The sequence below is a fragment of the Abramis brama genome, assembly GCF_963993115.1.
Source record: "Abramis brama genome assembly, chromosome: 5".
Lineage (NCBI taxonomy): Eukaryota > Metazoa > Chordata > Actinopteri > Cypriniformes > Leuciscidae > Abramis > Abramis brama.
Genome location: NC_139967.1, coordinates 16,921,806 through 16,947,417, shown reverse-complemented (window position 1 = coordinate 16,947,417; position 25,612 = coordinate 16,921,806). Strand labels below are relative to the sequence as shown.

The 25,612-nt window shown below is 37.1% G+C and overlaps 1 protein-coding gene across 5 annotated transcripts; it reads right to left on the bottom strand.

Moving 5' to 3' along the window:
- Positions 1-232: 232 nt before the first annotated feature.
- Positions 233-24,447, bottom strand: tacr1a (tachykinin receptor 1a; the record flags this gene model as incomplete). Of its 5 annotated transcripts, none has more annotated exons than XM_084115310.1 (6): positions 23,663-24,375; positions 15,479-15,673; positions 3,588-3,738; positions 1,662-1,685; positions 1,489-1,568; positions 233-1,168 (listed from the first exon to the last, which is right to left on the bottom strand). In XM_084115310.1, exons 1-6 carry the CDS (start codon positions 24,067-24,069, stop codon positions 853-855), a joined length of 1,173 nt encoding a protein of 390 aa, XP_083971436.1. In that variant the 5' UTR covers positions 24,070-24,375. The 5 variants fall into 5 exon arrangements, with proteins under 5 accessions (XP_083971436.1, XP_083971437.1, XP_083971435.1 ...); XM_084115311.1 differs by having other exon boundaries at positions 1,489-1,565; XM_084115309.1 differs by having other exon boundaries at positions 1,489-1,685; positions 23,663-24,071; positions 24,194-24,328.
- Positions 24,448-25,612: the final 1,165 nt, after the last annotated feature.

The window sequence follows — 25,612 nt, the reverse complement described above, 5'->3', positions numbered from 1 at the left end:
AGACAGTCAGAAAAAAAAAAACCTAGTCTGCACATTTTCCCCCAGATCTATTCTTCAGAGCAGCACAAAATCAGAGCTTTCACCACCATACATTTGTGTTTCCAGGCACACCTTCCAATTTGCCTGTGGAGGTGTTTATATTGACATGGTTCGTGTTCATTTCACAGGCTGGATCACTGCTCTGACCATGAAGCTACCGTGACATTTTCAGTAATATAATATCTGCCCTCTGTTTTTGTTTTGTTTTGTTTTTTCTTGTCTTAGTCAGTTTAGAGTTTTTGAAGGCAGAATGTGCTTGCAGTGAAAATATGATGTGAGGTCTCAAATCTCTTCAATCACTTGAGCAAGGTGGGCCATCTTGGGTGATTAAGATAAAGTTTTTTTTTTTTTTTTTTTTTTTACTTAGTAGAGACCAATATAAGTGGCCATATTCAATATATACAGTATAATGACTCATTGTTCCACTGCATCACATATCCATTAATGTAAACTTTTAAAATGTCTTCAGTGATTGCAGGATCAATAAATCAGGCTCTCATTTAAGTCAGCACAATGCAATATATGTCAATTACATAACTTTGGTAAGAAAGCATTACCCAAAAAAATCAATGTAAATGTTCCTCTAATCATAATCAAACCTCATGAATAGAATGTCACAAGAATGAAAGATGATGGATCATTTGAAATGAAAAACACTTGCTGTGTGTGTTCAACCAGCTAAAACACATCTGCACACACTTGAGGTAATCCTCAAGATTTACACTGGGGGGAGAATTTAAGAGGATTTATCAAACGATTACATCTCCGCAAAAGATGGCGACATTCCTGCTTGACTCTTGTGTTTCTGTGCTCTTATTCCTGTAGGTTATTACTGGAGTAAAAGCTGGAGGTCTCCGACATGGTCTTGGAAATGCTGCGAGAGGACGAGCCATTGGAGGGGCTGTGAGTTGCCGGCCTCCCAGCAGCCACTCTGATGCTCCCAAAGGTAACCTTGTGGCCATCTTCACACGGCTGCGTTACGCAGGACACGGTGCTCTCCATTCGACTGGCCCTGTACAAACTGGTCTGGGTTTGAAGGTATCGGGTGGACTTGAGCTCTAGACCCTCGTAGGATCCCTCAGGGACGCATGGACAGCAGCGGAATGCTTGCTTAAATCCGGCACGGAACCTGAGGATGCGTGCAAAAATGTAGGAGAAGAATAGACAGATGTGATAATGATGAGTTTAAAGGTGAAAACTGACTTGAGGATATTATTACTTAGTCTTTCAAAGGCTTTTGTAATGGATTTTCAGCATCTGAGTGAGGCGGTAAAACCGGGATACATTACAGAATAATACATCACAGCATTGGGCTGTATTCTACGGTACAAAAATGGATCATTTCGAACAATAATGATATTATAGCAAATATTACAGCGACTCTGGAAAGAGCTAGATGTGACTGTGTGTGTGCGTCAATTACTGTGTTTTCACTCCAGGTGAAATTACCTGTCATTGAGGCAGCAGTAGATAATGGGATTGTACATAGTGGAGCTCATTGCCAGCCACATTATAGTCAGATAGACCTGCTGAATGAAGGGATGCTCAAACAGGTGTGGGTAGAACTGGTAAATCAGGAAATAGACATGATAGGGGAGCCAGCAAACAGCAAACGTACATACCACCACAATCATCATCTTCACCACCTGAGGGTTAGGCAAGAAGAGAACATTTCAATATTGGTTATACTGTATGCCTATAAATACAGTGTCTGTCATTCAAGCTGATTTCCTGGGTTTTGCATGCTGCCCACATTGTACGAAAACTGGCAGAATGTTGTCAGACATAATTTTTGTCGACATTAGCTTCCAGGTGGTCCAATGGCCCAAAGCCACCACCAGCAAGCAGCATGCAAACATGTCATTAAAAATGAAAATGAAATGTAATAAATAGAGAGCTAAAAATATGCATTGTGCAGAAGCCATGTCTCAAAGAGCCAAATTTCAAAAACAGCTTGAATTAACAAATTATATTTTAATGGTCATTTTTCTCTGATTAACATGTTTTCCCAAGCTTACTGTAATGTGAAGTGACAATAAGGCATATGCAGGTTGATTTCCCCAAAAAAGTGTAATCATTTGTGGCAACCTGACAGAAACAGTGGGTCAAATAACGGCATGAGGTTAGGTGTTACTACTTGTTGAGGATGATGAGGAAAGTATTTGGGAAACCTAAGAATTTTTGCAATTCCAATTGGTGCTACTAGTGGTGCTAAAACCACACGCTACAGCTTTAAAGGTACACTCAGTATTTTTTTTTTTCTCCATTAAAAACAATTGCACATTAAGAAATAAATACTTCTTTTGAAAACTATGTTTAAAATGAGGTAAACTCGCATAAAAAGAATACAGTCATATCAGTAGCCTAAAAGCTAAAAGTTTTATTTCACATGCAGTGAGTTGCATCATGATGGTTAGCATCTCCAAAACTGTTTCATTTAAATAACGCTTTTTAAAGCTGGAGTAAAATCTGACAACAATGGTATTTAAAACACAAATTTAGCTTCTTTAACTCTAATTACACATACAGGCTGGTTTGTTCACGAATGAACTAACAGGCAACTGGCTTTTTTAACTGTAAGGCAGGACTACAGTGTTACGTTTTTTCCCATTCATTTTTATACAAGTTGATGTTTCATCACTTTAAACTGTCTCCGGAAACATGCATTTCTACTATGGCATCAGTAACCTCTTTTGTGTGATGCTGCATCCATGCTGTTTTGGCATGCTTCCAAAATGTCACCCATACTGGCCAATACAACACCAAAAACAAAGAATTACTGAGTGCACCTTCAAATAACATATTTTTCAGCAAATGCAATATATTTTTTCTCATTTTTTATTATTTTATTTAAACTGCAGTCAATAAGCTGCACCTGTCCGGACTAGGTCTGTGAAAGGTAGGTCAAATTCCTTAAACTACTCCTGTTCTACAACACTGGAGATTCCTGATCCATCTACAGCTTGAAGTGGGCCTGAAATCAGCATGAAACCCACCATGACACACGCTGCCAGAAGCCAGAGTATGTAGTAGCAAATCACTACAGTCACCAGCGGACTGTCACAGACTCTTTGATGTTTATGAGGCTCAACCCTAAAACAGGGACATTCAGGCGCTCCGAGGTAGTCACATTGTGTCATCATGCTGTATGTACCAGCAATATGTGCTGAGAAAATAGATTAAGATGTTTTGTGTAAGGAAGAAGAGGAAAATGTTAAGGCAAAACAATAGCAATAGAATGTAGTAGATCGTGGAGAGAAAATGGTTTATCTTCACTTCACATGCTTCAAGTGTGGTGAATGGGGCGGACATACACACACACACAGAATACAGATGAAAGAAGCAGACGGACCTTCTCCCCACCAATGAGTTTCATAGTGATTATTTCATGCGGCCATGTCTGACCCTCCTCTCCTTGCGTGTGATCTCTGTCTGCTCTGTTAACTCTGAGTTCAGTGTCTGACCTGGACTGTGTGTGTAAACAAGTGTCATCATGGGCTTAAAGGATGATGGAAAAAGGAGGAACAAGAGGGTGATGTGATGAAGACCTTGCGTTTGGCAGTCAGCTGCTCTTGGTAACGGTCAGACGAATCTCCTGGGATCTCACTGGCCCACAGAGTCAAACCCACCACCAGGTAAGCACAGCCCATCACCAGGAGAGGGAGGAAGTAAATCAGCACTGCTACACACACAAAGTACCTTCAAAAAGATAGATAGATAGATAGATAGATAGATAGATAGATAGATAGATAGATAGATAGATAGATAGATAGATAGATAGATAGATAGATAGATAGATAGACAGATAGATAGATATAATTTATATATTAATATAACTCAAATAAATTCCAATTTCGGCATTCTTATTCACTAACTACCTGAAATCCTGTTTAACTAACCCCTATGATTTTGTGCAATGCATATATATTTTTTTATCTCCCATTTTCTATTTTCTTTAATATTTCTTTGCATATTAAAAGTGCAAAACCAAGATGAAGAGTAAAATAAGGGAACAAATTTGTAAATCATGGCCGCAAATAAATCAAGTAAATCAAATAAATAAGTCTTTTTTTTTTTTAAGTTACGTGTGGGGATCTGTAAAATTATTTATTTCAGTTAGAAAAAAATTGGCTGACAAATGCATGTAAATGTAATCTTTAGTAAACTGGATGCTAAATCCAAACAGCATTTGCAAATAAATGACTCTATCAGCAGGTGCAATTCATTCTCAGTGACTTCCTCCCGCAGATAGTAATGTATAATTTCAATGATTTTTTTAAAAATTATTATTTATTTTTGCCATTCTCAAAACATTTTTGCTTTGCCAAATCTCTGTCACACTTGAGTCATTTTGCCTGTCTGGAAAATCAAGTCACAGTTCATTCCTTACCCCTAATACACTTGTTCTGGCAAAGAGCCAAGATCATGAATCAAATGCAGAATGTCAGACATGTAAAGTCAAAGATGAATAGATTACTCCATATTAATCTCTCAACAACAATTACAAAGTGAAATAGACTGCCTTTTTCCTTCGGTTTACAGTCTTACTGTATTAAAATGCACCACGCGTGTTAAACATGCTGACTTGCAAAACCATGGCCAAATGTCTATACAGTGTTTCCTTTTTTAATGGAACTGCTTAAAAATGTTTCCACATCCACAGATGAAAAATCCCTTTTCTGAATGAATTGGAATGAATGAAAGTATGTACTGTATGTGAACAGAATGAGTGTTAGAATAAGGTGGGTTGTGGTGTCACTATTTTGGCTCATGAATATTAATTACATGTTATGTGATATTCAGGAATAGTTTATCCAAATATTAAAAATGTCATCATTTTCTTACCCTCATATCATTCCAAACCTGTTTGACTTTTTATCTTCTGCAGAATGCAAGCAGAAGAACTCTGGAGTCCAACAACACTGTACCTCATCGACTTTCATTGTATGTGTGTATATATATATATATATATATATAAAACACTGAGACATTAGTCGAAATATATATTATGTTCACAGCCCTTTTTAGGACAACTAAACAGCCAATTATTAGAAATAAATTGAGGCTGGAACTGACAAATTCTCATAAATTTACAATTTCAAACACAGTTTGAGATATGTTGCTAAAATCCTTTCTAAAATGTTCCTGATGTTCTCTAAGAGCAGACAGTAAACACCTAAGAGCCAGACTGAGAGATAATCATATAAGAAATGCCACCTGCCACTCTGAAGACAACACAGAGGTCTCTGTAATATTGTTGCTTCCAGTGATTCTCTCCATGAGGGAGCTGAAAAACAAGGCCATGATTAATTATACTACCATTGTTTCATATTCCTTAGTGACACAGGTGGAATGCCGTCATCAGGAGAATTGTACTTGGCCCCATTCACCCCCATCCTCTAACTAACAGCTTCTCCATGGAACGCAGCACATTAAGGTACAGCACAAAGGAATTCTGATGAGTAAAGCGAGGCTGTCCAGGCACCTAACACTGACCACAGATTATGTCTCGTTCATCATTTCTCTAGCAGTTGAGTGCAATCAGGAAAACAGGAGTAGCCTAAAAGAGAAGGCGAGAGACTGAAAAAGAATAGAGTGATCGAGAGAGGGTGAGAGACTGAGGGGCTGTTCACATGACACCGTTTTCAACGAAAAAAAAAGACTTTTCATTTACACGACAGCGGCATTTTGGGTGCCTGAAAACACAAACTTTTGAAACTGGGTTTCAAAGTACACGTTTTTGAAAACGGGTTTCTGTTGAATCGAGTAATCCCAGAGTGCAGTCTGGACGATTGGGGCGGGGCGACACATTGAAGGGATAGTTCGGAGTAAAATCAACCTAGGGTCCTTTGCACCATGACATCGAGCCAAACACCCCCCCAGAAGCCTTTTTTCCCTTGGTTGAACATTTTTTAAGTTGGAGCTTATTTCGAGATATCAGCCGAATGGCTTAGTGCAGGCACTATTGGCTCCAAATTTGTATCTCGTAAATGACCCCACTAATAATGCCCAGAAAGGCATTATTAACTTCTACAGTAGTACAAATAGGTTCTGTTCACATAAAACGAGTCATTGGAAAGTTTGTAAGTACATTAGGAGTTTATTTAAATAACACTTGCCTGACGGCTCATGCTACTGCTAACCCGGACGCCGACGTCACTTCAGTGGTTTGGGAAAAGCACGTAAAAGTCCACTCAGTTCCATATGAGGGCGCTCACAGGACGAGTGCAGAATGAATGGAGGTCTATGGTGCTATACCCCTCAAAATCCACTTTTCTCAGGATATAATTTTTACATGCTTTCATCAACAAATTTTTTCACGTGCTAGAAGAGATTTTGTTTTGTTGTTTTAAAAGACCACACCAAAAATACACACACACACACACACACACACACACACACACACACACACACACACACACACACACACACACACACACACACACACGATGCCATCAAGCGGTATCTCTGGTCGTAATCAGTCCTTCACTGACCAATCAGCGTTCATTAGCAGAATGCTAGCGTGTTATGGGCAACAACAACTCAACCTGTAAGAAACCGAAAGGACATAAGTACTCGTTCATTCAACTTTCGACCTATAACCCATGTTGAACTTGCAAAACCTACAATCAAATCTGAGATTTCTCAACGGCAATCGGGTGAAAGAGACAAATTTAGCTGTCTAGCTCCATAGACTCCCATTCATTTTGCACTCATGGGCGAACTCTGGTGGAACTGCAACCAAAATTCGGTACAATAGGACTTAATAGGGAGTGGCCAGGCTCTCCGTAGACGGGCTCTGGTTTCTAGCCACTCCTCCATTAGTTCACTTGGTTCAGCTGTATCTTGTTAGTTACTATGGTTACTGTCATTGAGTTAATTTGCCCCAGCTGTTTCTCGTTTCCCTCTGTGTATTTAAGCCCTCTGTTTCTCCCTGTTCCTGGTCTTATACAAATTTATTGTTATCAGAGACTAGTGGTGGTTTGTTTTCTGTTCTTAGTTTTGAATAAAAGTATCCTATTATATCTCATTTGTCATGCGCTATATCTCAACCACCTCACCCGTGACAATTATGCTGTTTTGGACCCCTTTGGCTTTCATTTATGGACAAAAAATGTTAAAACATTCATCAAAATATCCACAGAAGAGAGAAAATTATATTTCTCTCTTCTCAAATGATGACAGATTTTTTGGATGAACTCTCAAATGAACTTTTCAATCTTTTCAATTTTTTCAATCAATCAGTTTATTAATATTTAAAGCTATATCCAAGCAAATGTAACATTTGCTTTGTAATACGTATATCTCTAGAACGTCTACAAGGTCATACAAAGTCAAGCACATCTGCACAGAACATCAATTTAGTACATAGTTGAATTGTACAAAGTTTTGGCTCATAATTATCAATTGCGTAATGCGGCTGCTGGATGGTTTAAGATGACCTAACGACAAAAAAATTGAGCAAATTAATATTAATGAGCTATGGTTGTGCCAAATAATGACAGCACAACCGGCCCATCTTGCCCCATCCTACTCATAACACTCATTCTGATGCCACGTATTCAGACTAGCAAGGTCAAATTCCAGAGAGAAAGTGATTTTTCATCTGTGGCTGTGGAAATTTCATCAACAAAATTGAGCAGTTCCTGCATGAAATATAATAGTAGTTAAGTGGAGAATTGTGGTCTTAAGTTATTGAGTAAATTAGAATGCCATATGTCAGAACAACTGGACAATTCACAGTCAGAGGTAATGAAGAGATGCAGCAATATGCCAGCCAGACTGATTCCTTTCAGCGTCAAAGTCAAGAATTGTTTTACTTGCGCTATGACAAAGTGTCTGACAGAACTGTGTTGGAGAAAAAGGCTGCCAGTTAGAAGCGATGTCTCATGCAGCATCACACTTCCAAATTGGTTTCCACCTTTCAGAGTGTCTGTTTATTACCATGAGTGAACAGTGTGAGGGACTTTCATGCAGCAGTAGCTCACTAATGATATGTAAAATACAAGTTCCAGCACCAAATTTAGGGAAATGGATCATAAAGAACATCAGAATATGTCTGTGGTTATGGACCATGATAAAATAACATTTGCTTTTTGAACAGACAGAACTAATGCCCTGGGTAGAATGCTTTAAATACAATCTATGTGGCTTTTGCCATCCAAGAAACAGCCTCCCGCTAATAGTGGAGGACATTTGCAGTGGAGGGAGAAATTAGCAGTTATTTAATTTAAAACAAGCCCAGGATTTGGTAAAAGTTTGCAATGTGACTACCAGATGGAAACCTAATTATAAAACAAATAAAAGCTGTGTTTTCTCATTCTCACCTCTGCATGTCTTCTAACGTCTCCACTAAAACTCCACTGCATCTCAGCTTGAGGGGAACATTTGCAAAAACAATCTTTGAAAATGTTCTTTCAGGATTTGGACACGTCGGTCAAATATCGGAAAAACAGGAAGGGAGAGAGACTGGAACATCTGATATGGTTTACATGTGTCGGACGGAGTGATTATACCTTATTTAGCATTGCTTTACATCATATCGCTACCACCAAATGCTTGACCAATTATGGAATTCCCCAAATTACTTTGAGACAAAAATAATGTGGCCAATGGTGTAGATGGGGTGGTGATTTTTTATTTTTTTTGCCAGAGTCTAAATAATTCTTTGAAATAACTTTATTTTCTATTTTAATAGTTTAGTTGTTTGTTGGTTCTCTTTAAATGCTTTAATTTTTATGATATTTTTATTTTAAAAAGTTAATGAAAATAATGTTAAACAATAAATTAGCATAATAAAATTGGTTAATAAGAGTATATTGAGAGTAATAAACTGTTATTTTTAAAACATTTATTATGGTGTAATTTGTGTTCTAGACAATTGTTTTATGCATTTTATTAATGTTTGTAGGGAGAAAACAAATGCTAAAGAAAATGTAAAGAAATGTATACTTTTAATACAATAAAAACATTTAAAATGTTACAAAAAGTCGATTTAAAATAAATGCTGTTCTTTTGAACATTCTATTCATCAAAGAATCCTGAAAAAAAAATTATCCTGGTTTCCATAAAAATACTAAGCAGCACAACTGATATTAATAATAGTAATAAATGTCTCTTGAGCAGCAAATATGGATATTATAATGATTTCTGAAGGATCATAACTGAAGACTGGAGTAATAGCTGCATTAGCATAAGATACTTTAAAAACTTAAGATCATTTAAAAAAAAAAAATGTATCATTTCAAACATTGGCCTTTTTTGTTGTTGCACAATTGCACCTTCTGTGGATCTCTCCTTTAGAATGACCACTGAATGTGACTTTTTTTTTCAGCTATACGAGTTGTTCTGTCTTCAGACGCCTCATTAATATTTCATATTAGTTGATATTTGTACATTAAAACATGGCTAACTGCACTGTGAGTTCTTCTGTAAAATGTGAGTTTCATGGCAATTTGCTGAAATCAGTGCTGCACAGAGAGCACCCTGTCAGAATCCAGGCCGAGGAGAGCTCAATTTCCCCTATTCTCGCAAGAGCTGAGAAGGAGAAAGAAAGAGACGGAGGGAGAGAGAGATGAAGCCTGTGAGTCGCCCAAAAAGTTCCAGGCTAAGCAAACTGTAACAGACTGGCCACATGCTGTTAGTGAGCTGTCAACTGAGGTGAGTATGGTGGAGAATGTGTTATCTGTGACCCGCTATCAAACAGAGCCAGAGAACACGATGAAAGGCTGCTGAGATAACATCATACATCTCTGCATTTTTTGTAGTCACACTGATTTTAAATTTATAAAAAAAAATATTTTTTTTTTTTTATAACGTGATATCTAGCTACCTTAGCTGGACTATGTAAGGTAAGTGTGTAAAACTGCCTCTGTGTAAGTGCGCTTTTGCAGTATTAATGGCTGTTTATCTATTCTAGAGGATGAATAGGGTTATGGGGGATAATGAGGCAGTATAATGCTGGGCCACCTCAAAGTCTCCTGTTAGAGTATGTTCTTCCTCGACAGCAGTGATATCAAATTGAAGACTTTTGCTTTAAAAAGTATGGTTATTCTGTCTGAAATTCTGCCACAATTTTCTCACTCTCATGTGGTTCTAAACTTTCTTCTATGGAACACTAAAGAACATATTCTGAAAATGGTTTCATTATTTTTTTCACACTGAAAGTAGGGCTGCAAGATTTTCTGATAAAAATAGTGATTTAAAATGCAGTTTAATGCGATGCTCCAGGTTTGCTGTGCTTATTTGTAGGGTTGCACAATTTGGCCAAAAAAATTCTGATGGACATGACTATTAACAATGAAAAAAATAAATAATTATTATTAAAATTATTACTAAATAGAAATATTACTATTGTAATATTTCACTGTGAAATAAAAAACGAGTATATAAATGCATAATAATCATTTAACTATAAAATTACAATAGTGATATTTCTGGTTGTATTAATTTCTTCATTTTAAAACTTTCAAGCTTTTTATTTTTGGACAGAAAAACACAGGTAGCCGGTTTATAAGCGCTTCTCATTACAAGTTTGAGAAGATGGTTGCGTTTCCAGATGCACGCTATAAGCGACCCAAAGTTGGAAGCGACTCAAACTTAGAGATTAGTTTGTGTGGAGCAGCATTTAATGCAAATCTAGATGCTCATCTAAATGAACACAGTGCCACGCTTCACTCTGAAACACGCAACACATATTAATTCAATCGCACCAAGCCATATCACGATTCCGATTTTTTTTTATAAATCGTGCAGACGTACAACGGGATCTAATGTTGTTTGGAGCTCAACTTTCTTCAAAATATATATATTTTTTGTGTATATATATTGAAAAGTCATACAGGTTTGGACAGACATGGGGGTGAGTAAAAGATGACAGAATTTTTGGGGTAGACAATCCTTTTAAAGTCGGCTTGAAACTGAAGTTTTATTTCTTCGTACTGTATATCCAAGCGAAACGTCTTCTCGGACAAGAAAAAATGTAGGACGGGGCGTGATTTTGTCCATCGGGAATTAATTGGACCATTGGAACGTTGTGGTCTCATGCATGTGACGGGTTGTCCGATTTCATGGTGACTTTAAATGAAACAACCATTAAGTCTTTTTCTAAGCAAAACGTATTTCCTCTGGGTGGTCTGCATGTATGTGAGAGCAAAAGTCTACTGTATGTAAACGTGTGTGAATGTTATTTGAATAGCATACAGATAATTTGTCAGCACTTGAACATAAGCATGTGAGCTCATGTCAGGTATGTCGCATGTGAGCTTTCATAACACGGCGGACTATTTATACTCTGGCATGTGTCTGCAGTCTATTATAACACCCAGCACGGCAAAGCCATGAATAAGAGCGAGACAGTGCGTTGTCCAACACTTCAAAACAAATTCAAGGGCTGTAAAACAGACCTGATGTCATTTCTAATCAGACATATCTATTATGTTAACGCGAGACAGGTCTCATCTCAGTTTGGCACACTTAACCCATCTGTACTCATTATGGCTTCATTATGAAAATAATAAGTGCTACATCCATTCAGACATGCTATCCGTTGCTGACTGGATGGCAATGGCACTCAAAAAGTAGTTTTACAAAAGAGGATTTATTTTCATTGAATGAATTTGATATTTACAATCAATCATTACAAACTGTGTATAGTATGACTTTATGTGTGTGAAATTTGTGTCTGAAGAAAGTATCTCATTTAAGACAAACAAGAAGACTGCAGTATTATGAGTCTATTCTTTAAGCTGGTGTTGATAAATGGCACACAGTGTACAGTGCTGAAGACAGTTTGTTCTCCTTCTGAGTGCATCCAACCTCATGTGGCTCTGAAGATGTTTGTGCTCTGTTTTTACTTCTTGCATGGTTGTGAGATCAGTGATGCTGCTAGAAATTACTGATATACATTGCACAATATATTTTTTATTTTATTTTTGGCTTGGTTTTGTAGTTTAGAAATACCTCAATGTCTAACTCTGAAACATTTTCTAAAGAATGTGCACCAATTAGACCTTACTATTAATTATCTTTTAGCTTAACTGGACAAATTAAGGGTAGGTATATCAAATTATATATTACATTTTCTATAAATTATTGAAAAACCTCTGATGTCAGTCTGAGAAGGCAGGCTTTCCCAACTGAGTCTAATTTACTCCCAGAAAAGTTTTTCCCCCCAAATCTACTTTAACACCTCAAGGGAGTTTTACCCCATTGACAAAACCTTTTTTTATTTATTATTGTTTAATGCATAAATCTAACAATATTTTGTGATGTTTATCCTCACAAAAAACTATTTGCCAATGAGGCAAGAAAAATAAATCTACTACAACATGTATTCATCTGAAGTTTACATCTGGTTTTAAGATGGGTTATCGGCGCCGATCAGTGGTCAGTCGAGATGCATTAGCATTTCCACCTGGTATTAACATGCATTTCAAATGCGTCTCATGTGACCACTTGTGTTTGGATTTTGTCGAGACACTCTCCTCTTATTTAAAATACATCACTTCTGCGGGAGAGTTGCAGGAATGGAATGGAATGAAAAGGATAATGAGGGTGGCTGCAGTTTCAGGACGGTTGAGCCTATAAGCCGACTTTTCACCATCCCTGACAAACAACAGACAGGAAGTTATTCATTTCCAATAGATAATAGTATGGGAGCTGTATGGAGTTCTGACCTTTTGCGAGATGCTCAATTTTCGTATCCAATGTGAGCTTATAGGGTACCTTGAAATATTTGAACTGACAGACTAGATTTGAGCGGATAGACTGTACGCAACTGCACAACCGGATGTGATTCTTTTTCTGTAAATTTGACGCATGAATCCTTTTGACCTAAATAATTATTTTATAATTATTACATAATGTTTAATTATCCATATTAAACATACTATGTTTTTCTTCCAGATGTATTGCGGGGTGTTTTGTGTTTGTTTGTGTGTACATTCATTATACATTAATTTTACCACGGTGAATGAGCGAAAGCAGTAACGTCTACTTTTCGTCCAAGTTCATACCTCCTTGTAAACTCCTTATTATCTTTACACGATATTGCTTCTCGAGTAAATGTATCTTGTTATAGCCTGTTACCTCTCAGTGGCCTAGTAGTGAGAGATTTGCCATGCTTTTTATTGCCTTTTTTGCCTATCACATATTTTACTAATCATCATAAAATAGGTATCATTTAAAAGCTTAAACACTCAAAATTCCTCTGGGAGACCGTTTTGAAATTGGATATTGTGTATTACCATGGAAATGGTCTTCTCAGTCCTTTAGGCAGGCTCAAATTTTGTGATATCAACTTCAAATCTCTCAGTGGTCCAATTATCCAAATGTACTGAACTAGACATGTTTTTTTATTTATTTTTTTTATTTTAGTTCAATACATTTGCTTTACAGTAAGCAAACTTCTACAACTTGTTTACACTTTCAGTTTTTTAAGTGTTTTTACTAATAGAATAAGTCCAGTGTCTTATTTAAAAAGAGACCAGTCTTAGGTCTGTATTCCAAAGCATTCATGAATTACAACTTTAAGTTCAGATCCAGGATGGTCAAAAAAGGGACAGCTAACAGTTTAAGAATATTTTTAGTGTAAAATGAGACAACAATAGAGATTTAGGTCTGGTTTCACTTAGATTTAGCCAGTATTAGGCTACATTTGTAGCTTTCATAAACGTGAAAAAAAAAGAAAAACAAAAAAAAACATTACTGGTGTGAATCTTGTGACAAAACAATGGCAGTGACATATTTTAAGATATGTCAGTGCAAGTTGCTTTCAGTTAAAACATGTATTTTAGTCTGGGACTATGCTTAAGCCTTGTCTGTGAAACCGGGGGTAAGAATCATAAATGTTCCTTGCAGTTTGTGAATTGGGAATTATAGAAAAATATGTTGTACGGTACAAAAATGGATGTGTTAGCTTCCTTGTTAGAAACACCAGCAAATAGGTCTCATCTCAACTGGTGTGAAAAGACACGGTAATGGAAGAGGGGAGTTTGGGAAATGAGAGAGTGAGAGAGAGAGAGATGAGAGATGAGAGAGAGAGAGAGATGTTGGGGTGCTTAAGGGAACTTCTCTGGTGCCTTAGAAAGCTGACTCCTTCACTAACTAACACAGAAGGACTAGCACTTCTCACTCACCGCAGTAAAGGCAGAGAGTAGGAGGAATATAACAAGTACACCAGAAAGTTATAAATGTAGTACAAAACAGAATATGAGTGAGAGGCAGAAACAAGGGATTGAAATGTACAGAGATGATCTAACAAAGAGACAGAAGAGAGAATGAGAAAGAGGAACGAGGCTTTTAAAGCAGGGGTGATAAATGATACACCACTTTTGTATGGTGTCTTTCTCTGCAAATATATCTAAAAGAAGAAGAATCTCTAATTGTTGAGCAGAAGTTTTTATTTAGTTTTAGTGTGTTACAATGAGTAATAATTCAGTGCTGGAAATTGTTTTGCTAAGTGCTCATTGTAGTTGTTTATAACTAAGTGCCGGCGTCAATGTTCTCTCCGGCACACAGTTCTCAGACACACGCTCTAATCTATCACGTTTCGATTGCAATAATCTATCAAAAGAGCTGTTTAAATTACATTTACATATTTCTAATCTTGATTAACTTTTCAGTTTTAACTTGGAAATGAGCAAATACTCGACAGTAGATACCTGATATCTAAATCAGTACATCACATGCACTATTTATCCAAACAGTTCTCTGTTTAGCGGAGTTATTTGTGTATAATCGTATTTTGTGAGCTAAGCGGATTTGTGACATCATAACAGGCACATCTGTGCATCCCCCCCCAACACAACTGTCCTCACCACATTTTAAAACAAAGTGCATGATGCCAATGAAAACTCTTTGCAGAATGATCTCGGCTTTAATGGACTCGCTGGACTTGAATCCTACCGGACAACAGCTTTGTGCACCATTTTCACAGCACATTATATTAGACCTCAGCACTTCAGATTAATGTCAATCTGAATACGAGCCAACTTTCTGAGAGTATACCCCACCGTTTGGAGGAGTAATAGTCATTAGCGTATGCTCTTGTAAAGTCATTGTATTTACCCTTGGGCAAGATTTCCAATTATGTTTGCTTTAATAGTCTTGCACTTTTTCCTTTACTCTCTCTTAGGACCATGACTTTCCTGTGTTTAAAGTTTTCTTTAATGGAGCTCCTCTCTGTTGTTATATAAGTAAACACTTAGGGGGACAGCGGCACTGATTTTTGATTACTCCAAATTAGAGAGTCATAAAGGTAATATTTCCAGCAATATCCGGAAACGTTAGTGAAATTCGATCTGAAAAAGAAATTCTCTGAGTCTGCACCTACAGCCATAAATCTCTGAAGCACTTATTAAACCTAAATATTTTCCCATATCAGCAAAAGGCAGCATGGGCGACAAGTAGGTTGATTAGTTAAAAGTGAGATGCTTACATCTTTTTGAAGTCCAGGAGAGTGTACTCAGGCCAGTCGATGTAGCAGACCACCCTGCCCGGCAGCTGGTCCGTGTCAGAGTAGTAATACTGGGGGAAGGCCAGCAGAAAAGCCAGAACCCAGATGACCCCGATCACCACCTTGGTCTGTGTTGCAGACATCCTCTGCTTCAGGGGATGAATGATGGCCATATATCTGTGGAAGAACAAGACAGATGTGCTGAAAGCACCACATCTGTTGTATACTGAGGTATTTATTTTAAACTATCTTTTTTTTTTTTTACTTAATAGTTATTTTTAAGTTCAACTGGAAATAAGCTTAATTTCATTCATAAAAATGAATTGTGAATATTCAAAATTAACCAAAAAAATACTAATTATGAATTATTATTTATTTATTTATTTGTTTGTTTTTTACAAATTAATGCCCATACTTTAGTGATTCGGTAAATATTGTGTGTTCTTTACACTCTTAAAAAAAGGTTCAATTGGGATCTATATAGAACCCTAGGGTTCTTGACTCAATTTTAAAGAACACCTTTTGCTAAAAAGGTTTTACATAAGGAGAAATGTCTTAAATGATTGCATAATACTTTCATATTTAATGGGTAATTTAAATTTTTGCTGCTTGTCTGCTTGTGGATTTGGCTCTCAGCACACATTCACTCTTATTTACAACCACACTTATTTTCCCACTGTGATCTTCTTCATTCATACGTTGCAGCTCGAGCTGTGCTTGAAAGCAAGAGATGCTGCTCTGCACGCTGAACAATTTAAGCAGTCAGCACATCAGTGACTTCATCACGTACACACACGTCTCCGTCCAGCAGATCTCAGTGGTATCAAAGATAAATCCTCTTAAATCATTTGCTCCAATATGGAGCTGTATCATTATAAAATGGAATGAAGCTCAGACAATAAATCCCCCACACACAGCATTCAAATATTGAGTACAATAGTGGATTTGTGCGGTTATTAGTTTTGGGTTTGTGTATCATTGTGATAAAATGAGCTCTGCAATATAATACATAGGATCTGTTCCAGTTATCAGTTATATGGGCAGTGAATATTCTCTTGTGGCAGGAATTGAGAAAAACCATGCAGGACTCCATTTACCACTTTCAGACTGTGAGATGGTATTGAAGGTCAGGCTTTGTCAGACATTTCTTTGTTTTCCTTAGAATCTGTGTCCGGTGTGCATTTTTCTTGTGGTTTTAGCCACATACAATGCCTTGAAAAAATATAAAGACTCCCATTCTGAATTCTGAAAAACAAAAGGTGTGGTCTCTACTACACACTCAGAAGAAAAGATTCTATACAGAACCTTAAAGGTTTCTGTCAGGAGCTTCATATTTAAGGGGTTCCTATCATGAGATCATTTATTGATTTTGTTTTAATTTTGTTTTAATTCGATTTTATTAATTAAACAGCTTGTAAACATACGTTATCAATAGAAAAAATAACTGTTAAACAATTATTTAATACATTTATCCTCATATAGAGTCAAGAACCCTAATTCTATAGAATCCCATGTAACTTTTTTGTGTTCAAGAGTGATAGGGTTGAGAACGGAGAAGCGATTCTTATTCGAATGATTATGATGTCTAGTAAATTGTAGAAACCAATATTCACATTATTTTCAAAGGTACATCACATTAGTGGCTGATTTAGCTTTTAAAACAGCAAATTTCGCAGAAAAGTAAGCTGTTTGCATCGCTGATTATTGAAATGATCTCAGCATTTGGCAACAAAAATGCATTTCTGTTTTAAATTTTTCTACATTTTCAAATAATTGTTAATGAAACCTATTGGTTAAACTTCAGGCATGGCAGTAATGGTGTCTTTTGTGACGTCCTTCCATGTGAGCCAATGTTAAGCAGAGCTCGTGATACGGTTAACTGGTTCACTTTTAATCCCTTTATTGGAAAATTGACTATGTCCTTCAAAGTGACAACTAGCCTCTCAGTGACTTCATTAATAAGTCTCTATCTGGTTTGTGCAGATAGTTTTGAGGAACAAACTTTTCTGACCAATAAAAAATGTATTTCCTTCTCCTTATTTTTTTTTTTTTTTTTTTTAATTAGTCTCCAACTTCCTGAAATGCCCTAGTCTTAATATTCATAGCTGTCTTTTAGATTCACAGCCTGAATAATGATCAATTTATTTTAATAAATTATAGGTTCAGGCCAATTGTTAGGCAGCTGCGTCAGACAATTGTTTTTCTTCTGTGCAACTGAGTCCCTGCATGGATTGTTATGCACACAGAATATTTTTGTTGTTGTTAAGAATACCAATGTCACATTGAAATAATGTGAAATCTGTCATCTTTTACTCACCCTTATGTTGTTCTAAAACCATATGACTTTCTTTCTTCTGTGGAACACAAATAAGTGAATATGAATGCGAATCTTTCACTTTTATTATATAGAAGAACATATCTATATATTATTTATATACATACTCTATAAAGTGAAAGGAGAAAGATTAGTTCCAAAATGACCAAAAAAAGCACCATGTAAGCATTGTGAAGAACAGACTAAAATCTGTTGTTATTCACTGGAATTCTTCTGCTGTAGCACTAAATTAATTTTGACACCACTGACAGCAATCATATTTGGTTTTGTCACATGTAAAAGCCCATGGTATCTAGCAAATAATAGTTTTAATGTGTCATTTTTGCAGTCTATGTGACTTTTGACATGCATTTTTAGAGCTTTGGGCAGGGGGGAACAATTACCAGACCATCTTTTATGAGGCTTTTATGGTGTCGTTTTGTCATTTTGGAGTTTGACAGATCTCCAGATCTCCAGATTTTTTTTTTGTTCATACAGGTTTAGAAAAATATGGGCGAGTAAATGAATATAACATGTTCATTTCCGGGTGAACTATTGATATTTGAAATCGAATTCCTTAAAGCATAAAAATTTAGTCAAATGAGAGAACTTCCACTTAATGGGAAAACCTTACAGCTGAACCACCACCAGGCGCACACACTTAAGCTTACACGTGATAGACAATCCAAAAGATTTGAAGTAATGCCCTGAAGGACAACATTATCGCATACAGTGCCAGAAAAGATGAGTGAGTAAATGAGGAACTGACAATGAACTCATGGCACACTCTCCAGCAGGTGAAGAGGTCAGACACAGCACCCATACACTGAAGTACATCTGTTTGACATAAGTGGAGCTCAGGGAAATAGATCATCGGTCTGAGCAGCGGCAGGGCTAAATCAATAACGACAACATTCTAGAGCGAGCGGAGATGGACAGTGTGCTTACACAATTTGATGCTTGCAGTGCTTTTCCTTCAAATTTAGCTTTAGTCCTGTAATTTTATTAGGAATCCTACTCCTGCCACACATGACAGTTTGAGCCTCTGATCCATGTGCCGTCCCACCAGCACACACATGCTCTTTAGCATGCCGTCACAGCTTGACTTTGAGGTGTGTGTGCTTAAATGTGTTTAAATGCAAGAAATGAAAAATAAAAACAGCTGATACGTGAGATGTTTGGTATTTGGACAAAGAGGCAATGGTTTGTTGCTACTAAAGCACGTAACACAATTATGTCACACACTGCAGTTTAGCCCAAGTGATCTGTCTGCACAGAGGTGACAGCCCTGCTGCTGTTTGTGAATGTACACCCGTCTGCATGTGTTAACAAAGCAACAATGACTCAACCAGAGCAACAGAGCTGAAATCTGGGCAAGCAAAACACATCAGACAAAGTGCGTAGGAGAATTTGTATTGCAATAATTATTCATAACTGGGTTTTATTGAATGATTTTAATATACACAGTAATGCAAAATAAGAAGTAAAATCCGTGTAAATAAATTTAAAAAATATAAATATAATTTATTAACACCTGTTCAACTGCTTGTTAACACAAATATCTAATCTGCCAATCACATGGCAGCAACTCAATGCATTTAGGCATGTAGACATGGGGTGCGTCTCAGCAGCTCTAGCTTCCCCAGGTCGTGAATCAGTATATTGTGTACACGAATTCGGGCACTGGACAGTAAGGACCCTGGCTCACTACACATTGGGACACCGATGAATATTTTTTTCCGGTGACATGACAACGTCCTCATTGTACAACATCACTACTGGTATTTATGAACAACATCAGAACTGATTTCTTTCTGACATTATCCTAAATTGTTATTTAATGCAATGTTTCAACTGTAAATAAACTAATAAATGTTAGCTAGATTATGTTCATTACCTGTCTAGTGATGTATGTTTATGCTGAAATATAATTAAAAAATGGTTTGTATTTTTAAAAACATCTATCGCGTGTCATTATGTGTATAGAGAGTTGGCTCAGTGATTTATGTTTTACGCTTCAGAACTTCCATTAAGGGAACATGGTGAGCATGGATGATCTCTGGTTTTCACTTTTTTCAAGAGAGTCAACTCTCTTGACTTTTTAGGGAGCAAACTTTTCAGTGCATTAGTAGGATTATACAATTGAGATAGCCCTTAAAATGGCCAACTCCCTGATCAGTGCCCCGACAACTGAAGAGGTGATTGAGACGCACCCATGGTCAAGATGACCTGCATCAGAATGGGAAAGAAAGATGATTTAAGTGACTATGAACGTGGCATGGTTGTTGGTGCCAGACGGGCTGGTATTTCAGAAACTGCTGATAAACTGGGATTTTCACGCAAAATCATTGCTAAGGTTTACAGAGAATGTTCAGAAAAAGAGAAGATATCCTGTGAGCGACAATTCTGTTGGCGAAAATGCCCTTGTTGATGCCAGAGGTCAGAGAATGGCCAGAATGGTTCGAGCTGATAGAAAGGCAACATAAACTCAAATAAGAACAGGAAATTGAGGCTACAATTCACACAGGCTCACCAAAATTGGACAGTAGAAGATTGGAAAAACGTTGCCTGCTCTGATCAGTCTCAATTTCTGCCACGATATTCAAATGGTCGGGTCAGAATTTGTCGTAAACAACGAAACACCTTTGAAATGTGGGGGAATGGGAAATTTGCATCATGGATGTGCAGCCGACAAATCTGCTGCAACTGCGTGATGCGATTATGTCAATATGGACCAAAATCTGAGAGGAATGTTTCCAGCACCTTGTTGAATCTATGCATTGAAGAATTAAGGCAATTCTGAAGTCAAAAGGGATTCAAACCCAGTACTAGCAAGGTGTACATAACAAAGTGGCCTGTGATATATCCTTACTAAAACGTATATAACGGCTTTGTTATTGCGCCTTTCGTCTTGACTTTCTTAAAGGTGCAGTGTGTAATTTTTAGCGGCATCTAGTGGTGAGGTTTGCGAATTGCAAACAGCTAGTCACTCACGGCCTATCCCTCCGTTTGCAAACTCTAAGGAGAAGCTACGGTGGAAGATGTCGTCGTCTGAGTCTGAGTCAGCAGAGAGTAGCAAGTCAAGCAATGAGGTTTCTTTATATTATATTTTATATTAAATTATATTTACTTAATTGTTCAGTAAAACCACGTTATTGCGATTGTTATTTTTACTTGTTCATCATTGTGTTAGTCTTTTATTCACTGACTTTACCATAGCTTGTTTCCATGCTAGTTAGTATAAGATAAGAGCTATGGATAAGAGCATCAAAGCAGCTAGGTAAGGGGAAATAGCTAACGTTACAATGTCCGAGGCGTCGTTCAGACAGCATGTTTTTCTCCACGTTTGCAGAGTCAGGGACAACCTGAGTATTCTGCTGCGTCTTTTTCTGCTGCTTCTCATTCAAGTTAGTGACGAAACGCGCTCTGTAGCGCTGTTTGTTCGCTGTCGGCTACGGTAGAAACATGACGTCACGATATGTCGACCTTCATAGAAGGGGGGTGCCCGAGGTTATGTAGATATAAATTACTCATTCTAAGGTAATAAAAACATAAAGGTTCATTAAGTAAGGTCTTTATACACCACTGAAAACATAGTAATGGATCTTATATTGCATTTCTGTCAATAAATCCTCAGAAATATTACACATTGCACCTTTAAAGTCGTAATGAAATAGACAGATCTTTTCTCTGTATTGTGACGTACATCCGAGTGAAACTGAATATTAAAAATAAAAAAATGTAGGGCAGGGACATCTGGGGTTCTGCCTGGTTGTTGATTGGATGGAGGCAGATCTGATTATGAACTTGTAGCCAATTGTAAGAAAGGGGCGGGGTTTAAGCAGCCTAAAGGGTTAAAGAACAATCACCAGAGAGAATTCTGTCATTCTTACCGTAGATCGAGTTATGACATTTTGATTAAAAAATATGAGGTAAAAAAAAGAAAAGAAAAATGAAATACATGAATGAATTGTTGGATGATAACAATATGATCAATAAAATGCATTTAGAAAAAAAGGGATTGGGCGAATTTTAATTCCATACTGACTTAGCGGTTTCATCTAATATAAAATAATTTGAGGTTTGTCAGCAGCAAGCATTCTGAGAATGCTAATTAAATTTTACTACTATGTTACATCTTTAGGCATAATTCAATTTTCCAACCTCATATTGCCCATTAGTTGATAATAATCACATCACTGCATGACAGAAATCACTTAAAACTGGCTGAAGATCAAACATGCTCGAATTCTACAGAATTATACTACTCCTAGAACTACTTTGAGTGCTTAATGAAAAGCTCTAGACTCTGTAAATGTCTTCTTTATAGGAATTGCTCTAAGTTATTTGTTTGTAAACCCATGATTAATTTGCTGTGTATGCTTCAAAATTTGTCTTCAGAGAATGTAATCTTGGCTTGCTTTTTTTCCCCAAAAGAAATCTTTCTAAGATAAATAACCCATTAGTGTGACAAGTATTTCCTCTGGAAGGACCTGAACACACATAGTGCAGTCTTCGCAAGAAGCCATGCCCTCCATCTCCACTACAGATCTCTCAGGTAATAGAATTTTAAAGAATTTCATGTTTCTGCTAAATAGCATGTTTTTTTAATATTATCTGTGCTGTGTCAAAAGGTTAGAAACATGATATCTTATAATTAGAACAGTGTTATGAAAGGTCAGACATTAACTGAAATCTGGAACTTCTTGTGAATAATTCCTTATGCTGCTAGACATGGCAGCTGATGAATGAAGAAACAAAGCAGACACAATCACCTCTCAACAACACAAACACTAAAGAAATTAGGGTTTCTAAATGATGACTATGGTAGGCTATGAGTGGGATGACAAATAACCAACATCTATCATATGACATCACAGCCATATGACCTCTGCCATCTATGCTGTGATCATTTCTAATAGACATGAAAAGGGCTACAATTTTACACTTGTGTTCACATTGTGAAGGCAGAACTGAACATTGCTAAATGTTATTACATTAATACATATCCATTGTAACCATAGTTTCTGGCAAAAGTACACTCTTAGAAAAAAGGTCCAATGGGGTTTTATATAGGAACCTTATACACTCAATTTAAAAGAGCTATTTATGCCAAATGGTTTTATATGGAGAAATGTCTTAAATAATTTGCATATTACTTTTCATTAATCCATTACAGCATGTTATTCCATTTTTACTGATAGTACTGTGGGCTATGTTTGCAAGCTGTTTAATTCATAAAATTTAAACTTAATTAATTAAAACTAAATCAATAAAATGATTCCATGAACCCTTGACAGAACACCCCCGCCCCCTCTTCCTCTTCCTCTTCCTCTCCCTCTCTCCCTCTCTCTCTCTCTCTCTCTCTCTCTCTTGAACAAAGATGGCACAAAATCTCATCTCAATACATTTGATCAATGGCTATGGTCTTCTTTTTTAATTGTCATTTCATCAAGGATTTAGTCATTCGAAATAACTCGTTTTTAGGTTAATTGATCTGATTTAGTTTCTCTAGATATTAGTGATCTGTGGCGTATTATAGCCTATGTCTATAATGTTTTTAGATTTGTGGATTAAAAACTATTGAACTGAATATAAAATTAGATCCTCCTAGACGGGGTGGCTCACAAGAAATTACCATTATGTCCTACAATCAGGAGGAAAATATGGTAGTTTTTGTAAATGGGCAGTTTTACAAAAAAGTCATTTACATTTTTAACACATTTATTTAATATAGCGTCATTTATATGTTGTACATTTTGTACACCGACAGAACAGGCACAAGCAGCCAGTCAACAAGAAACCGAATGTCATGCGCGTGTCATTGTGTGAATGGGAATGAAGGAACTTACCTGTCGAGCGCAATCGCGCTCATTGAATATATGGAAGCGAAGACGGCGGCTATAGGAAAGAAGTTGTGGAATCGGCAGTAATAGAGTCCGAAATACCACTCGTTGTGCACGGAGTAAACAAAGTTTATAACGGTGTTGAATGCGGACATTGACGCTTCAGCGAACGCCAAGTTCACAAGGAAATAGTTCGTCACGGTTCTCATTCGTTTGTGCGCTAAAATGATCCATATTACCGTAATATTGCCCACCACGGAGACAATGACAATTGTGCTGTAAGCCACTGCCCAGAGCACTATCCTCCAAGCAGGTTGCACAAACTGGTTCCAGTATATCTCGGTTTCATTTTGTTCGATGTAGTTGTTTGTCCAGTTACTTTGGAAGTCATTGGAAGTGATGAGCGAATCCATTCCTGTCGGGAAAATGTTAAATGAGATTTAAATATATTGTTTATTTTCTTTTATGCTGGATGTCGTATTAATGTTAAATCGACCATGTTCCCTTTCGAGAAAAAGGTCAAATTGTTGAGTTTACTGGCGCAAGTGGTGTTCCGAACAGTATTCTTCAATTGTCTTCTCTGATAAGGGAAGATGCTCCCTTTGTTCCTTCAAACAAGACAGCAGAACAGATCGCAACGGATTGTTCCTTCACTTTTCCTCATCACGAAACCAATTTTAGCTCTTGGTTACACACACCTCACTACTCTGAGCGTCACTGCCAAGTGCGCAGCGCGTGCCTAAAGAGAAGTCGCGCGCACACATGAGCAGATGCTGCGAACACGCGGCTCTGAGAGGAAACGAAGGGACAAGCCCTTTCAAATACAGTTTTTAATAGGAAATTTATTCTATTCTGCATATGTAATTCAGAGCGCGCCAGGTGTGCCACGCAGATTTTTTTTTTTTGGTCGCGCGCAGATGCTGTGAGCACGAGGTAATGAAACTAATAGAATCAAGGGTTTGGAAATCCATTTCTTTTTAATATGAAATGCCATTCATTCAGAGCTCACCTTGTATGCAAGTTGAAAGATGTTGTTTGGTTCTTTCAGACTGGACAGAAAAAGCCAAAAAATAATGGATAGGCTAATGGATAAAGCCAAATAGGCTTCTATCACTTCTATTGATAACGGTATATATTGCGCTGGGAACGTCTTCCTTTCTACATCAAACCAATGATTTACACCAAGTCATTTCAATTTTGTCACAAGTAATTCAATAAAAGTTCACGGTCTCCCCCTGGTGGTTCCATCTGAATGCGCGTTAAACTTAAGCTCAATCAGTAAAACAATGTAGCCTACATGACGGACAATGTTGTGTAAACAACTTTTATTATTTTTTGTTATTACAATTGGATCTGGACAGCTACAGGATCAGTTGGAACACTAGGCTAACTGCAAGCCAACATTTGCCCATCAATGGCATGTCATACGTCGCTGATGATCTGAATGGCCACAAATCCCTACATCCATGTTCCAACATTCAGTGGAAAGCCTTCCAAGAATACTGTAAGCTGTTATGGCTGCAAAGGAAGGGATTAATGATTTTTTGCCATGTTCTAAACAAGATGGGAGCATCAGTGTGATGTGTGATATGCAGCCTGACACGCTGTTCCACTTCATCCTAAAGGTGTTCGTTGAGGTTTTGTGGAGGCCTTTTTCTTCCACATCAGAAACAGTAAATCATTTCTGAATGGATGCCGCTTTTCAGAGGGTATTTTCATAATTTCACTACCATCATGCAGCATATGAATTCATGCATTATTCAAGAATGTGTCCACATAACAAAGGGATGTTTTGATACTAGATGACTCAGAGTAAGCCCAGGGAACTGCCATTTAAAGAGCAATTTTTCAGCATTTTAGCGAATCATTCAATTTCTTTATTTCTTTATTTTTGGATTTTAATTTATAAAGAAGGTTGATTGAGATTTGTGATAATCGCAGTGACTTTTTTTGCTG